Source organism: Eretmochelys imbricata, chromosome 6 (genome assembly GCF_965152235.1).
Source record: "Eretmochelys imbricata isolate rEreImb1 chromosome 6, rEreImb1.hap1, whole genome shotgun sequence".
NCBI lineage: Eukaryota > Metazoa > Chordata > Testudines > Cheloniidae > Eretmochelys > Eretmochelys imbricata.
Window position 1 is genome coordinate 30,388,294 of NC_135577.1, and position 18,641 is coordinate 30,406,934.

The window sequence follows — 18,641 nt, forward strand, 5'->3', positions numbered from 1 at the left end:
GAAAACAAATGGAGGAGAGAGACCAAAAAAAAAAAAAATCAGCACTGAGGATATCAATATGAGGGAAGGGAAGGTCCCAGGAGGAGGTGGGGTCCCGAGACAGTTAAAGATTGTGTATGTTTAGGGATCATATCCAACCTTCTCCTTTGGAGTACTTCAGCAGGGCCAAACTGCAGACGGATGGGTGTTGAGTGCAGTGGTTAGTGAAGTCCACAGTGCTGGATTGTGACAGGGGAGGGGTGGAATGCAGTGGGTACAGACTGGAGCCAGGAGGTTGATAAGAGTCTGGCGCATGGGAAAGAGTTTGTGACAGCAGCTGCAGAGGAGGGCGGGCACGGAGCTGCTCGGTTCGCAGTGCTAGTATCTCCTGGAGCGTGTCAGCTTGGCACTCCATAACGTGTAAGAGCCACTCCATAGCTTCATTCTGGCATGCTGTGTTCACCTTTCGGTCCCTCTTCTTGCTGTCCCGTTCAGCTGGCTATAGCAAAGAGGGAGGCTGGGCTCGCAAGGTCATCTCCGTGAAGCCAAAATGCAACATTTTACAGAAGCAGTATTGTTTGCAACACACAAACCACTGATTCAGTGATTTAAAACACAGCCACTATTCATATACCTGTCACTAACTGGCTGACCCCAGGCAAGCACACATGAACTACAAGCCCCCTAAAATGGTGAGTAGCTGCAGGGGCAGGGTAAATCAGTGTTCCTGGACCCTACTGTACACTGGGCACATGGCTCTTGGGGAGATCCAACACTGTAGGGGATGCCTGATGATCATTCCTGTCCCCACATTTTCCACAGGCTGTGTTCATTATGGAAGATATCTCGCTGCTGAGGGTGAGCAGGGAATCAAGGGAGGGTCTTCTCCTAGACTGCAGCTTCTGCCTTGGCCCTTATGTGGTTCATCTGTGTGCAGCAGTGGTCCCCGCCCCAGTGATGGCACAGTGGAGCAGGAAAGTTACCATTAATGGGGCAAGAAACAAAGCAGCTCTGCCAAAGAACCTGCAGCAGTGGATTGCCCAGTATCTCCATGAGAGTTTCCTGGAGATCTCCGTGAAGTGAGGGAGTCAATCAACAGCCTGTTCCACCACTCAGACTAGGCATGTGGTGGTACACGGATCAAACAAACACAAGCCTGCTTTCTGCAACCCTCCTGCCCCCAACAACTCGCTTCAGTGGTTCCCAAAATCAAAGCCACTTACCAGGGGCCTCCTCTCCTGTTTGCACTTTGCCAAGCTCTGACAGCTGTGCCTGGCTAGCCTCCTCCAGGGTAGAGAAGAGCTCCTGGCTGCATGCAGCTCTGACCTCCAAGTCATCCTCTGCCTCTGGGTCCCCCTCCCCTCCACATCCTCATCCAAGATTTCCTCCTCCTGGCTCGCTCCACGCTGGACTGGCACGCGAGCCACCGAAGTATCCACAGTGGCCTTCACAGTGGAGGTGGGGTCATCATCAAGTATCACGTCCAGCTCTTTGTAGTACTGGCAGCTCATGGGCACAGCACCGGAGTGGTGGTTTGTCTCCCGCGTGGTTTGTCTCCTGTGGTAGGCGTTCCACAGCTTTCACTTTGACCCTGCACTGCAGTGTGTCCTGATCATGGCCCCTTTCTGTCATGCATCGTGAAATCTGTCCATAGGTATCCTAATTCCTACGGCTGGAGCGCAGCTGGGACTGGACAGCCTCCTCTCCCCAAAGGCTGATGAGATCCAGGGGGTGTGGAGCAGGCATGGCCACCTGGAAAGATGTGCTGAGACCCCTGCATGCATCACCGAGCAAACAGGAAGGGGACTTTCAAAATTTCAAAGGAATTTACACGGTGGGGATGATGGTTGGTCACCTGAGGGCAGGGCAGTAGAGTTCAAACCGATGACCAGAGAGGCGAGAACAGGCATTGTGGGACACCTCCCGGCGGCCAATCACAGCGCTGTAGTTGACCAGGGTGTCTCCACTGGCACTGCGGCACACTACCCCCAGCGCAGACAGCTGTACGCCTCTCGTCAGGGTGTTTTTCTTACAGCGCTGTAACGGCGCAGGTTCTGTGCACTAAGTGGCTTGGCAGCGTGTGCACCTCGAGAGTTACAGTGCAGAAAGCTGCTTTACTATGCAGAAACTTGCCAGTGTAGGCAAGGCCTCAGGTTCAAAGAGGGTAATCTCATCAAAGAATCAGCATCATTTGCTGTACTAGCTCAGGCAGTGATATGTGCCATGCAGGTTAGTATGGGCTTTGTTACAGTACATTGGCTTCACATTACAAAATAACTCTTAATTCCATCGCTCCACATTCTTTCCCACAAGGACATTGCTCTAATGAAATTGGAAGGTCTATCCTTCATATATATTAAAGAGAAAATGTATGATTCCCATTGAAATCAATGGGAGTTAAGTGCCTACTCACTTTTGAAACTCCCACTAAGCATCTATCTGCATCTTCAGATGCCTAAATATCTTAATATTTGGCCCTAGATGCAGTGGTCACAGCTGTAATGCTGGAATATGGCCCTATCAGAATTGAAATCAAATGCCCTCTAATTAACGTGCCATAAATATGCAGAATAGTGGGGATAAGGAGGTAAAGCAAGGGGAAGAAGACGGAGGACACGGAGGAAAGCAAAAAGAAGACTGAATTTGTGGGAATGTTATCCTAAGAACATAAGAATGACCATACAGGGTCAGATCAATGGTCCATCTAGCCCAATAGTCTGTCTTCTGACAGTGGCCAGTGCCAGATGCTTGAGAGGGAATGAATGGAACAGGGCAATTATCGAGTGATCCAGTCCCAGCTTCTGACAGTCAGAAGTTTAGGAACACCCAGAGCATGGGGTTGCATTCCTGACCATCTTGGTTAATAGCCATTAATGGGCCTATCCTCCATGAATGTATCTGGTGTTTTTTTTAACCCAGTTAACTTTTTGCTTTCACACATTCCCTGGCAATCAGTTGCACTGGGTGTCTGTATGTTGTGTGAAGAAGTACGTCCTTATGCTTAAAGCAAATCTGCTGCTTATTAATTTCATTGGGTGACTCCTAGTTCTTGTGTTATGTGAAGGGGATAAATTATATTTTCTTATCACTTTCTCCACACCATTCATGATTTTATAGACCCGTATCTTATCACCCCTTATTTGTCTGTTTCCTAAACTGAACAGTCCTGGTCTTTTTAATCTCTTTTCATATGGAAGCTGTTCCACACCCGTAATAATTTTGTTGCCCTTCTCTACACCTTTTCCAATTCTAATGTATCTTTTTTTGGAGATGGGGCAACCAGAATTGCATGCAGTATTCAAGGTGTGGGCGTACTATCCACTTATACAGCGGCATTATGATATTTTCTGTCTTATCTACCCCTTTCCTAAAGGTTCCTAATGTTCTGGTCGCTTTTTTGACTGCCACTGCATATTGACCAGATTATTTTTAGAGAACATGTGCTCAATACATTACAGAAACACAGAGCAAGGACCTGATTGAGCATTACTTGTACAAAACCCACCACTTTCTAGGATCAGGATTCAGGTAATGCAGTAAGTCAGATACAGGCTCATCACAGTGTATTGCTGCAGCACGTGTTTCTTGTTCAGAGGATGATGGTGCCACTCAGGCACTGCCTTGAATAGAGTGGCACAAACTGCCTGAGGGGAGAACTCAGTAGGATGCATGATACAGGCCATGAGTGACCCATCTGAGGCTGAACGGATCTGTACTACCCATCACACTGAGAGAGATACAGTCCCTTCCTGCACTACCCAGTGCAGAGAAGGACCATGCAGACTGCATAATCCTGCTCCTAACCCACTCCACAGGCTGACATAGGGGAGTGAGGCCAAGTCTCTATCTCTCCCTGACCCCATTTGGGGGCAATGTGTGCTACAGGGACTGAGACTGTCCCTGGTCCTTGTGCAGGGCATGCAAGGGATGGAGAAGATTTTCAATCTATCAGCCCTTTCAGTGTTTCAATAAACAATATATTGCTGTTGAATAAACTTGAATATACTATAAATAAACTTGCTATGCATTGAGATTCATGGGCTTTTGGACAGGAAGGTGTGGTGGGGTTTACTTTTGATTATGTAGTGGCTTATGTGAGTAAAATGTACGTTAATTGTGTGTGGGAGAGAATTTTTTAGTACAATAATGCATAGAAAAAATACAACATGTTGAGAATTTTGCAGTCGGGAATTTTGTAGGCAATTGAATTTAGGTACCATGATGGCTTATTATGGACTAACTTTTCAAAGGGACCATAACCTAGCTTTTTAAACAGCAGGTGTAGTTTTTTCCCATGTGCCTGCACAAACTTGCATTTGTTAGCAGAAATAGGGTAATTAGGTGGCTCCCGTTAAAGCACAAAAATTGTGCTCCTTCCTAATTTCATTTGGTTTTCCCCATTGGACACACACGCTGATTTCCATTCTTCTCACTGGACCTGAAATTAGCATGACTCAGAAAAGGGATGGCACATTTATATATGTAATAGATTGCTGTATCAAAACACCTTGGTTTTTAGACAGCTTGATACATTTGAAAATAGTCTAGGCAATAATCCTCCGTCCCTCTCACACACCTACATACATATACACACCTCCTAAGAACAGTGCTGACCCCGGCTGGGAAGATATGCCCCTAGGCACTTATAGAAGCCTCAAATGTTGTTCAGAGCTGAATAAGCTGACTATGAGGAAAACACTGCTGGTCACAAATTCACTTTTTTTTTATGACTGCTAAAACAAAGTGCAATTTCTGTAGAAGGAACAGATGCTGCCGTCTTCAAACAGCAGCAGCCTGTGATAAACAGTGTTTGCAGTCTATACGCAAAGTGGAATTTAATTGTTACTCTTTCTGGGGCAGATTGCTCATATTTACTTAAGTAAACAATCTTTGTCTGCTTTTTATTTGTGATACAGCAGTATTCCTGACAGCGAGACAGGGGAAGATGTCAGGTATGGTATTATATGTGATTGTTGGTCTTTCTACTTTCTACTAAATTAATCACAGTGGAAGGAACCACAGGGGAATTCAGCTTGTCAAACTATTCAATACTATTAAAAAGAAAAAACTTAAGGTGAAGTGTTTTTTTTAAAGTGAGTGGGGCTTGTGCTCTTAAAGCACTTAGGATAAAATTTTCCACAGCACCTAAATGACTTAGGCTCCTAAATCACTTAAGTGCTTTCATGAATCCCACTGTAAATTCCTCAATCAGGTTATTCCCTAATTCCACATTTTCAGCACTAATCAGCACTTTCTAGCACTATCACTTTAAAAGTCTCATTTGTTAATGCAATCTTTCACCTTTACCCTTGTCTTCATTTCCTTCATCCTGTCATGAGGCTTTTATTTTCACACCCCCAGGTCTTCGGGCATGTGGGAAATTAAAAAATATCTGGGGAGTTCAGATTAGTCCATGTCTTGGCCTGGCATCCTGACATGGAAATCATGTTTGCCTTATAGCTAATTTGAGAGCTGAGTTCAGCTTAGATTTCTGGAATACTTCTCAAATCTCATTCTGGAACAGACATTGCCATGCTTGGCATCTTAGCCTGGCATGCAAATGTCTGGAATGTTGTACAGGTGACAGTTCTAAAAAATCAGGGGTGAAATCCTGGCCCCTTAAAATCAATGAGACCTTTGTCATTGATTTCAGTGGAGCCAGGATTTCACCCTATGTCCTTTTTTCTGACTCTCCCTATAGTGTATATCCCCTGCTGACCAGAATGTCTTCCTGGCTCTCTGAAGCATTAACTACTCTACTGCTGTTACTTTTGGATCCTCATGCTCCTTCATTACTGATTTGCTTGTTTCTCAAGTTTGTCCCCCAACCCATCAGATTGAGTACCTTTGACTGTGCTTATTTCCCACCTAAGTATGCATCTGATAGATCCCTTTGACAAGATCTTATTCCTGACCTTCAGTACATTTCCCTCTTACTCTCCAATGTTCCTTTACAGCCTCTTTATCTGCCACTACTATAAAGCGGTTCCTTATGTCTAATTCTGAGCCAGATTTCAAGTTTTCTGTTCTCCTTACCTGTTCCGAATTGTCAAACCAACTAATATTTCTTTGTGAAGAAGGGTTATCAATTGACTGCTTATAAAGAGACAGAAGTCATATGGCTTGCTGATTCGTTATTGGTTTGCATTACACTGGATTAATACACTGTGCAAAATGTAGTTATTTCATTATTTGTGTCATCAGTTATATTCAAAATGCAGCCAGGACAATGTAAATAATTTAATAGAAAGGCCGCTGACAAACTGTAGAAAAGATTAATTTTTATTTAAAAAACAACAGTAATTTAGTGCGCACCATTTGCTGTAATAGCTATATCTGCTCATTCTTAGCACTAAATTGTCAAATTATTAGAAGTCATTTGAGTATCCTTAACCTTACTAACAACAAGAGGAATAACCTTCATGTTTCATTCAGATGTAGGAATTTTGTTATAAATTTGTAATATCTTGTCGTGCATTAGTTGTGTGTGTGTATTGATAGCTACATATAGATAGAACTCCTTGTATTTCAGGAGGCTTTTTAGCATAAAACTGCACTTATTTGTTACTATTCCCACGGAACATGGTTTGTTAAAGGTTCTAATCTTCCTTTGTGTTTGTGTTTTGAATTTTTAAACAGTTTGTGAAATCCTTATACAGTGTGTTTGCACTATAGGCAAAATTCTGCCCTAATTCACATCTGTGCAACCCCTCTAAAACCAGTGTGACTGCATGGGAGAACAAGAGCAGAAGTTGACTGTGTATTATGTGATTCCAGGATTATATGATATACTGAAAAACAGCTGCAGTACCTTGCTATTAAGCCCCCTTTTACTCTTTTTTGGTCAAAAGGTACTGGGCAGGGGGGAGGCGGTTGTGGGGTTTTGTTTGTTTGTTTTTGTTTTTTTACTGTTTTCATAACAATTAATATTGTAGTAAGCTTTCGTGAGCTAGAGCTCACTTCATCAGATGCATTCAGCTCACTTATACTCAAATAAGTTTGTTAGTCTCTAAGGTGCCACAAGTACTCCTCTTCTTCTTGTGAATACAGACTAACATGGCTGCTACTCAGAAACCTGAATATTGTAATGTTTCTTTTGTCCTCATTTCTATAACTTGATATTTGTCTGCTTATAAATGTCCTGATCTTGCAGGATTGGGCTCCAAGTATACAGCTATCATCTCCATCGGCTTTCTGTTTTTAAAAATGTTTAAATAATCCAGACTTTGAACACATGTTTTTTGTGTCTGAATTGAGAAATATGCTAAATGTGCAACAGTATACAAATTCTGCAATACTTTAGCAATATCCTTTGGATAAATGGGAGTTTTGTGTACATAAAGGCTGCAAGAATGTGGAGGAGAGGCACTCAGTTGTCTGATAGTTGCTTCTGTACAAGAATGCTTTACAGTATCTGCATTAAATAAAAAATAAGGTGATTTGAAACAGAACATAAAAACTGATCAGAATAGAGAAACCTACAAGATTTTAACATTTTTATAAAGAGATTAATAACAAATAAGGCAATGTATATAACACTGTTGTGTAATTAGCATTTCCTCAATTCCCATTAAGTATACAGCTTTTCTGAGGTGGGGGCCTGAGTTACCAATTTCTCTGCTGTATTTCCATATCATAAAGAAAATCATTGTACTTATTAAGGAACTTTGTTTCTATATATAGCTATAATTGTGATACTATATTTGGAATGTTAACCATAAAGAAGTGATGTAACTTTTTACTTACTTAGTTTCACATTTTTTGTATTAGAATATTTTTAACGTGTCTGGTGAGCCGTCTACAGATTTTAAAAAATAACTGATGTTTTGGTTTCTGCAGCCCAGAGAAGGAAACCACTGTTGACATGGAAGTCAGGTACAATATTTTAAAACCTAATTGGAAAGAAATCAGTCTCCTATTAATGAGTAGCAACTATTGAGCCTCCTGGGAAATCAGATTGAATTATTTTACTTTCTGTGCAGCTGCTGAAAGCTTTAGAACAGATGAAAACAAACAGAAAAGCAATTAAGTGTGTAGACTTTTCTGGTATAAATTAGACAATGACATAAATGGATGTTTCTGCATATTCATAGGTGGTAATGCAGCAGCATTCTACTACCCTGGGACCTGAGCCAGACTGGAGGGGAAAAAAAAGCAGGGACTCATTTTATTTTTTGTAAAAATGAAAGAGTGGCACAGACTGGTATAAAGACCAACACAGTGTATGTTCCTCCCTCAGATATGCCAGGGAACTTCAGTGCTGACTTGTAATGTTTTTGTTGTATCAGTAGTAGACATTCATGAGTTTTGCAAAAACTTGAGAAACACTCAACCTAAATTTTGACCCAGGGCTCAAGAAGCACAATAAAGGGTTTGCAACATACTGTATCTCACCTTTTGACCAATTCTAACTCCACAACATTTTTAAGTGTGTTGTTTTTTGTTTGGTCAAATGTGGTGGCCAAGATTTAAGCACCTGCATCCATATATAAACAACTGAATAAATGGCCTTATTTTCAGAGATGCTAATTATGTACATTGACTTGAATTGATTTCTGAAAATCAGGCCTGAATATGGACTTAGGTCAAAAGTTTGAGTTATTTACCCATTTTCCTATATGATACATCAATATGGAATGGACTCTGAGTCTACTGGGTACACTCTAGTGAAATTAATGGACTTGTGCCCACTGACTCTAAGGCTGAATTTGACTATCAGCCTCCTTGCACTGGTTAAGCTAATGTGAACAGTCCATCACGTTTTGTCATGAAAAATTATACTTCTTGGAAAAAGAGAGATGTTTATCCAGTGGTTGCAGTTATTTACTTGCAACCTACAGAAAGTAGATTTGTCACAGTGTGTCTTTCTCTGTTAAATTATCTGTGTTCGCATGTACTCTTTCACTGAAATGTTTGGTTGTTCAGGCCTGACTTTCAGAGATATAAGTGCTCAGGCTCAACTAACAGTATTTTTGTGTTCTCATATTATGATCCTGTGTTTGGATTCAGATGATTATTCTTTTGATTTGAATGAGAGGTTTGAATGAGCATTTGGATTCCTTATGAGAGACACTATGGGCTTGGGCATAAATTTCTCATGCAGGTAAGAGTTCACGAGAATTTTGCCCATGTAATAAATATAGGATCTACCCCTGTGTGTCAACCTGATCTCAGCTTCCAGTTAAGAAGAATTGGATTTAAAGAGGGTGAAATTCACCACTGTGCAGAGAGCCAACACAAGTCCTATGGGCCACTTAACTCCCACTAAAGGGCTCAAAATATGGGCTAAGTGGGACTCAAGCAATTTGCCTGTGCTGGTTCACTGCACATGGGTGAATTTCACCCACAGTGTGCTAGTCTCCATAGCAATGTTTTGAAAGACAAAACACATTTCCTATAAGACTTTCCCCCCTGAAACATCACAATCACACTAGCAATTAACTATTCAGAAAAAACTAATTTGCAGTAACCTTTCAGCAATCTTCAGAACACGTACAATTTTAAGCCATAGCAAGCGAATGGAAGACGCTCTGGACTTTAAAGTGAATTGCTGAATACATATTAATCCTATAACATATGCACTGATTTCTTCTAAAAATTATTTATACATAAACTTCACACTAATTTAACTAATGGTTTCTTTTTGAGTTAGGACTGAATGACTGTGAGGAGTTAGACCTAGGAGTAAAGGGTTTTGGATGTTCCATTTCAGCTGTGAGCCAGGAATATTCATCAAACATAATTAAAATACCAACTGAGCACATACTTTTTGTGCTCCGAAATGATGTCTAGAATGTGCTAATAAAGCCTTTTGGGTAGCATAACACTGAGTCTTCACAGCTCATCAAAGAAACTTGTGTCTCATAAATATTTCTAGGCAAGTCTGGTGAATACTTGAGAGAAGATCAGGGCAGAAGACCTCAGTTTCTGATAAGAAAGGTGCCTAGTGCACTTGGCTGTCAGCACATGATTTGAATTGCATTAATGTCCAGCTAGAAGAGGAATGATGAAATGGTTGCTCCAGCAGACAAAGATGGTGATCTGGGGAAGGCAGGCAACATTTTAAAAGGGAAAAAAAACTATTTAATTTAAATAAAACACATCAGGCCAAATCTTGCTGATCTTACTTTGATGAGCAGTCTCATTGAAACTGACTTCTTGAATGAGGAAGGCCACCACGGGTCAGTATCCTATATTTATTCAAGAACTGTCTGCGCTACATATGTGGGAATTAAGGTCTTGATCCTACAAGGTGCTGAGAGTCCTCAACTTGTATTAAAGTTAGTACAGTCAGGCCGACTCCGCACTGAGGTAACCTCCCACCCTGTAATGGAGGAGGCACCATGGTTTATTGCTGGTGAGAAACCCTTAGCAACAATGCCTCTTAAAAATGGGGCGGGGGTGGAGTGGAAGAACAAGCCTTCTGTGATGATACCCTGGGTGTACCCTCTGAGACCTGCAGATTCTTGAGGCTGACCCCTACCTACTTGTTGCACAGTGAGGGCAAACATCCCATTTGGTGGGGCAAAATGGGGACAACTTCACAAGGGGAATCTATCAGAGTCTTCTTCACTACTAGCCCTCTCGTACTACTTTTTCTATGTTATGGGGCAGCCTGACTCAAAAATATTTTACCTGAGAAATCCAAAGAACTATTATTATATTGGGGAAACAGTGTGTTTATTTTATTGTTTGTTTGTTTGTTTTAACTCCTTAAATATGCATTTTCAGAATATCCCTTTTGTGATGTAATATGTATTCCTCTGTGATACCTGTCTGGTCAGCTGCTATACTCTTTCTGTTAGGCTCTCGGAACAATGCTGTAAGCAGACTTCCTTGCATTTGCTGGCTTGCCTCACAATACCCTCATTACTCAAGCAGAATATGGAGTGTGTTAGCTTTCTCTTAAAGTCATGTCAAAGAGGAAAATAAATTAGGGAACAAATGTGTTTTCCTATTCAAAACCTTTGTTAGGAAAACAATGGCAATGTGCAAGACGGATTCTAATTGTATAACATTTCTTTGGTGAGAGATGTGATACGTGGAAAACTCATTTGCCCTAATGAAAGGAAATAGAAAGGTTGCATTAGTGAAGACTCATTACCAGTTTCTGCGTGTTGTGTTTGTTTTTTGTTTTGTTTTGTTTTTTAATTGTACTGATGAGGTGGGAATTCCTGTTTTTCCAGGAAAAGAGGATCAGTGGCATATGCCTCACAGAAACCATGGTTGCTCAATGCTACTGTGGAAGAGAATATCACTTTTGAAAGCGCCTTCAACAAACAAAGGTAACATGTTTCAGCGCCTTGCCAATAAAAGGAAGGGAAAGATTAATTGCCTTTCACAGAGACAACTGCATTGGCTGTTTATGGCTAACCAGTCATATTCTCCTCCTTGGTTACTTGGTTTGCCAATAATGGTGTCTTGGTATGATGTACGGCATGGTCAGGTGACCCAGGGATCTCTTTCTCGCCAGCAGTTCTGTACTGACAGCAGACATAATACTCTTGTTGAATCCAAGAGGGAAATTCTAGCTATTTAGATAGTGGTCCATGTCCCCCCAGTGGACATATGTTCCTAAGAGAGAGGATAGCCATCCACCCAGCGGGCTCAGTGGCTGTGGACCAAATTCTGTTCTTAATCACTCTGATTTTACACTAGTGTAATGGAAGAAGAATTGGGTATATTTTATCTGCTCCTATATGAGACAGACACAATGGGCCTTATGCTGATCCAATTTGTCCTGGTTTAATTCCATTGACTTCAGTGAAGATACTCCTGATTTATATTGGCATAAGCGAACTCAAAATCGGTCCTGATACCTTCAGTCACAGCTGCTCAGATGATGCCACTCCTCTCCTACTCCCTCTAGCAGGGGTTTGGCTCTAAGCGCTTAATTGAGCCCTTTGGCTTTCATGGGAGTTGCATTTGTATAGAGGAGAGGAGAATTCGGTTCATTTTTCTAAGAAAACAGAGTTATGTTCATGTAAGGCTGAGACTCTGGTACTAAAGTTACTCATTTCATTGCAAAAGAATCCAGTGTTTACGTCAGATTACCACAATAAATGTCCAATGATAACATTATTTCAGTTAACCCAGAGATACACATACCATTACTGACATTTATTATTCAATATTGAACTACCTCTTCACAAGAAAACTGTGAAACTCCTTATAATTTCCCAGATACATGACATTGTATTTACCCATGTCTTACACTTCCAGAGCCAGCCTCCCATATTTGTGGCATTTGCAGCTTCTGCTCAGTACTGTTGGGAATAATATCAGTGTTACAATCTTTTTAGGTTGTATGTTGGAATCCTGTTTTTTTACTACAAATGTAACTGCACTTTAAATAATGCTGTTTGGTGTGCCAGCAAAAGTAATTACTAGACAACCCATTCTGTGTTTTTTGAAAGGAAAACATTAAACAAACACTTCAGCTCCAGGTCTGGGGCCATCTGTTAGGTGAACAACTGACCATATGTTTCGTAGGCATAAATTTACAAACTGCTCCTTCAGCCAAATATTTGATGTATTTTGATCAATTTGTTGTGAAAGTGTATGTGCGGTAAATGTTCAGCTGGCTTCATCACACATGGAGATCCACCAAAAAAATCATTTTAGGCGCTTTTGTTCCTTCCAAAGAACATCTATGTGTGATGCACAGGATTTAATAGACCAGAGTGGCACTTTTGAGTAAACTCTCTTGTAAGCTGATCTTAAAACTTTTTTAAAATTTAAAAATTTGAAATGTTATTGAAGATAAATGCTATGTTTGTGCTTAACCTGAGTGGATCAGCTAATCTTTGAACTCTGTTTTTTTACATTCTGAAATAGCATTTGGCGTTGAATCTCTACTATTATTGACTTTGGAAAGGAAAGAGGGAATAGCAAAAAAAAAATGCTCTTTGAAAAATAAAAATTGTTTGAGTAGGTTTTTTTTTTTATTTAAAGGGGTCTTGCTAAGTGCTCTGTTGCAACATTTTTGTTTCCAAATGACTGTTTTGTATTGCCCAGGAGATTAAATAGTATCATTATGGTCCAAATTCTGCTCAGATTTATACCCTGTGCAATCACTGACTCCAGTGGAATTGCATGGAATAAAAGTCAGTGACAAATCTGGCCCTGGTGGCTTCTGAATCTAGGAATGTTGTCATGTGTCCCTTCATTTTTGCCACCAGTGACCTGCACTCTCTAACTTGGCTGCTAGGGTTCCATCCAATAAAACAGTTGAACAAGCTTAATTAGAAATATTGATAGAACAACCCCACTTGATTGAATAAGATCTTTACAAGTTCCCTGTTAACTTGAAACCTAAAAAGTCTCTTAAAGTGAGTTAAAAATAGTATCGGGTGCCTCACCTGCTCCTGAGTAGAGCTGGCTGAGAATTTTCCAGTGAAACTTTTTTTGTCAGAAAATGTAGGTTTTTCAAAATTGAAACTTTTTGCAGGAAAGGACTAGGTGTGAAGAGCGTTTCTTGGGTCAGAGTGGAATTTCTGAGATGAGAGAATGAGAATGAGAGAAACTCCAGAACAGAATCTCTGCATCAGCAGAGCAGGGTCTTGAACATGGGTCTCCTATATCCCAGCCAAGTGCCCTAAGTATTGGCTATTTTGGGGGTGTCTCTTACTCTCTCTGTTGTTCATTGGTTTTTTATTATTTATTCTGGGTTTTTTTGGTGGAAAATTTTTGAAGATCTCCATTTTGTTCCAATGATGAACAAGGAAAAAAAAAATTTGCAGGACAGGAAAACCGTTTCCCATCCATCTCCACTCCTGAGTCCCTCTCCCAATTTTGTTGGCTATACAATCACATTGTATATGTTTTTACTGTTTCTCTCTTGTTTCTGTGAAGGCCACACAAACTGAGGAAACTAAGGTCCTGATGCTGCAAACAAGGGTAACAATGCATCATAAAAGAACCAGTGCCTGTTCTGCCTATTTTTAGCCTTTAAATATTTTTAATTGGTCTGGGGAGCTGGCCTAAGGTGCTTTGCTAGCCAAAATGGTATTTACTTGACTATGATTGAAAGGGATTCCATTAGAACAATTAGTGCCTAACAAACGGGTCTTTTCCACTGTGTGACTTTTTACAGCTGGTTAATCTTTGCTCCTATGAAGGTAGAAAGTGTGTTTCTCTGGCAATATCTGTGTGGATTTTGCATTATCTTTTCTGTTTCCACAGGTACAAAGCAGTAATTGATGCTTGCTCCCTTCAGCCTGATATTGACATTCTTCCTCATGGAGACCAAACTCAGATTGGAGAGAGGGTCAGTAACCATCTACAGGGGGTTTTTGTTTTGATTTTAAATCGTTTCAGTACTCTAGTTGCCAAATAAATCTTTGAGTTAAATATACTTTTGGATCATTAGTCTGAAAGCTCATCGCTTAGTAAATATGGGAACATTGCTGTTTGTGTGAAATGTGCTGGTTTAAATGTTCTGCTACCAGAATGTTTTATTAGTCCCACAGTCACTATCTGAAATATCAGTGCCTAAGTGTCACTCTTTGTAGTTTGGTGTCTACAGGCATATAATAAAAATGAAACTTTACCGTTTTAGAGCACCTTCCATCTGAAGGTATCGTGTAATTAACAAACATTAATGAATTAAGCCTTGCTATACCCTGGTGAAGTAGGAAAATGCTAATACATTGCAGCTGAAGAAACCAAGGCACAGAGATTAAGTAATTTGCTCCAAGCTACACAGTAAATCTGTAAGACAGCGTGGGTGAGGTAATATCTTTTATTGGACCAACTTCTGTTGGTGAGTGAGACAAGTTTTTGAGCCACAAAGCTCTTCTTTGGGTATATATCTGAAGAAGAGCTGTGTGTGGCTCAAAAACTTGTCTCTTTCACCGACAGAAGTTGGTCCAATCAAAGATATTACCTCACTTACATTGTCTCTCATACATCCTGGGCCCAACACACCTACAGCTACACACAGTAAATCTGGGTCAGGGCTGGGAATAGAACCTAGCTCTCTCATAGCCACCAGATTATGCTTCATCTCAACATAGTCGGATATTGTGATTTAAAAATTACCTCTTGTAATTCAGTTACCTAGTATAATTATGATACATTAGATAAATAATATAGCATCACAGCATGACACAAACCTTCACATGCCTCAAGAATGTTCTCAGACTAATGTTTCTGAATAAATGATTGGGGGAGTGCTAGTTAAAACGTAGTTTTAAAAATTGCTACCTTTAAAAGAAAAATAAATGTGTTATGGGCAAACTCTGCCCTTCCTTTCCACCCCACCAGAAGCTGAAAATGTTAGTTTAAGGACAGAGAGTCCAAAGATCATCCACAAACCCAGATCTCTTCAGTGGTACCACCAACGCATCATGACCTTCTCACTGAAAAATGAGTCTAAGGGCTAAAGTTAAACGGTTGAGACCTTATTTTAGCACCTGAACAAATGGTCTGCTTTTTCAAAAGTGTCAAGCTTTTCCCATGGAACTGAATATGGACATAAGAATTTAAAAATCTTGGTCAAATGCACTAAAAGTTCTCCGCTGATGTTGAAGTACAGTTTGAGCGAGGACAAAGAACATTAAAAAGTCAGTTCCAGCTGCGGGTAGCATACAACTGAGGTCATCTAAAAGTTTCCTCTTACTTGTAAGAGGAAATCTGGAACATCTCAGCAAATCAGTGTAATCTGCATTGCATTTGGTCAATAGCAATGGAAGCTTTAACAATTTTATGGTTGTGTATATATGGCCCAGAATTCATGGTAGAGCGTTCCAGATATCAAGGCAATTAGTCTGCTGCTTTCCCAAATGAACAGTTGGGCTACTTTTTCAAAAGGATATGCCTGGGTTCTTTCATTCCATGGTGCCTTCTCCACAGAAACTTCTAACAAAGCAAAAATTGAGTATTCTGGTTTTAGAGCTGGATTAGAGATTTTGTGATCAATTGATTATTTTTATTTTATCTGTTTACTTTCAGGGTATTAATCTTTCTGGAGGGCAGCGCCAGCGCATCAGTGTGGCAAGAGCACTTTACCAGCAGACAAATGTTGTGTTCCTGGTGCGTAGATGCCATTGTGTCTGAGCTGTAAACTGCAGCAGCAAGTACACTCATTCAGAATGTTTAATGGGCAGCACATGAAATTCTGCTCCACTGAACCAAAAGGGGTAGTCGCAGCTGAAATGTGCACTACTTTATTTTACATTTGTGATAGCTGGGATACCCAGGGGACGGACCCACCCATAAACACCAAAAATAGATCTTGGGATAAATAAATGTAAATAGAAATCATGGATCTGATCATTCACTTTACTCTGGGGCTGGGAACATGCCTCCAAGCAGACAGGCTCAAGTTAGTGCGCTAAGAATAGCGATGTGGTGGCATGGATGGCAGCATGGGATAGCTGCCTGAGTCCAAGTCCCTCTGACCACTGGGTTTGAGCTTGGGTGGCTGACCCATGCCATCACCCATGTCACAAGGTCCACACCACTCCCTGCTGCAAAAAACACGCCCTCCTCAGTTTCTACTTGAAATGCTGCTTTGACCACTGCATTTATTTTTGGTACTTTGACATTTTATTTGAGCTAGTACATTTCAAATATTGACTGCAGTATTTGTAAAAATTCCTAAATTCTCATCCATAAAATTAATATTGCTCTGTGCCTAAAGCATCTCTTTTCTTTGTGGAAACAAGCTCTTTGGCCATCTTGAACAGTTCTCTGCATATTTTGCCCCAATGGAGGTACTATGGGGAGAGGGGAGTGGAGTTAGGTCCTTGGATTAGTATAAGGAAGAATCAAGTAATCCCCTCCCCCCCCACCACACACACACACACACACACACAAAACATCCCTAAGAGCCTGGGAGGCAGATTCATAGGCCTGTCTTTATGAGCAGGCCTCATAGCAATTATGTGACTGCCCCAATGAGTGAAAACCCTTTCACAACATGAGTAGCTCTTCCCGGGCAGTGAATATAGCACAAGTGCTATATCGCTGCATTATCCGGCCAAGTGCTGCAGTGGAGCATGGCCAATACTTGGCCAAAAGTTGCCTTTGTCTATCACGAAGAGTACAACATTGCATATGTAGCAGGCATGCACAAAAACTATAGTTAAGGAAGATCGGTTTTGATCCAAATCCTCACGGGATTCAAGGGAATCCTCAAGGGAGTTCAGCATTTCACCTGACAACTTCATATACATTTTTTTTAACCCTGCTCAGTGTTTTAGATGTATGGTTCCCATGGACTTCACTTGGAACTGGGTGACTAAAGCTCCATGGAAAGATTTGAGAATATACACTTTGTCAGGGTGAGAGGTTACTGTAACATATTGTGACAGATTTTTGTTACCAATCTACCTGAAGCGTTAAGTGATTAGGCCGAGGCCACAGGATTGATAAGGGAGGAGATGATGTAACACTCCAAGTGTTTAAATTTTAAAACTTTAGAGTGCTGGAGGGAGGGCGGTTCCCACATTACTTAGAGGAAGGAAGAAAGCGTTAGTGCCCCAAGCCCTAACCCACTTTTATACGGACACCCACACTACCCGAGGCTGGCCAAGCCTGGGCGTAGTGTAAGAAGAAGAGGGGTAGGGGTGGACAGGAGTTTTTGTTTTGGAAAAAAAAAAAACCACCTCAGGTAGTAAACACCATATTAAAAAAAATTAGTTTTAAAGCAAAAATTATAAATGCTATAAACCTAAAGGTAATTAAAAATAAGCTCTCTGTCCCAGCTACAAAACAGCCTAATACTAAAACAAATAACAATAAAAAAACATACTGCTATAGCTATAAAATGTACTAAAATGCAAATACTTGCTTTGTTCACCTTAAAATACAAAATGTTTTGGGTAATATCATAAAACACTAAGGTTTTAATATACTTGCTAAAGCAAAAAAAAATCACTATTCAGTACTTATTAATACAAATAAATGCAATGTGTTTCTGGCTTAGTAAAGCCAAACCTTTTAATTAAAAAAATTGTTGTTAAAAATGCACACCAACAAGCTCTAAAAGCAAAAATATAAAAAGTTCACCCACTCCTCATATAAAACATAAAATCTTTCTGGCTACTCCAAACCTCAAGCCGGTGGGCTAAAAAAAAAAAAAACCTATTAAATACCAAAGGTTGTATGTACCAAGTAAACTCCCCAAAAGTGGGTGTGCTTGTCCTTTCCTGTTGCTCCAAAGCCTTGTAGTAAAAATATTTCACTAAAATCCCCAAGCCCTAACCCACTTTTATACTTACACCCACACTACCCAAGGCTGGCCAAGCCTCGGTGTAACGTAAGAAGAAGAGGGGGAGGGGTGGACGGGAGATTTTGTCCCATGCACGGGTTGTCCAGGGTCCGCTGTGATCTTTGAATTCCTCCAGCTTTCGGGAGGGTTTTAAGTTCTGGGGTTTTGGGTTTTTTTCTTTTTTTTGCGGGGGGGGGGGGGAGGCGGGGTTTATTCCGCGACCTCTGTTCCTGGTGCTTTTTGTGCCAGTCCAAACCGGCTTTCTGTGGTCTTCTTCACTTTCCCAAAACACAACAGCTTCAGGGACGCAAAGCTCTGCTCCCCCCCCCCCCCCCCCCCGACCTCATCTCGTCTTGCCTGTGTTTTTTATCTTTTCAGCCCTGGTTTTTTTATGGCTGGCTCTGGCTGGGTGAGAGATAAACTTTTTGTTTAGCGCCATGACCTT

At 40.9% G+C, this 18,641-nt stretch overlaps 1 protein-coding gene across 2 annotated transcripts in view; it reads left to right on the forward strand.

Annotated features, from left to right (window-relative positions):
* ABCC8 (ATP binding cassette subfamily C member 8) overlaps positions 1-18,641 on the forward strand; it is a 138,206-nt gene that overhangs the window by 78,012 nt on the left and 41,553 nt on the right. The window contains exons 17-21 of one of the 2 annotated variants that reach the window (XM_077820060.1): positions 4,896-4,931; positions 7,819-7,854; positions 11,166-11,264; positions 14,164-14,248; positions 15,934-16,014. In XM_077820060.1, coding sequence (XP_077676186.1) covers positions 4,896-4,931; positions 7,819-7,854; positions 11,166-11,264; positions 14,164-14,248; positions 15,934-16,014 — 337 coding nt within the window. The remainder of the gene's footprint in view (positions 1-4,895; positions 4,932-7,818; positions 7,855-11,165; positions 11,265-14,163; positions 14,249-15,933; positions 16,015-18,641) is intronic. The other variant, XM_077820061.1, reaches the window with a different exon arrangement.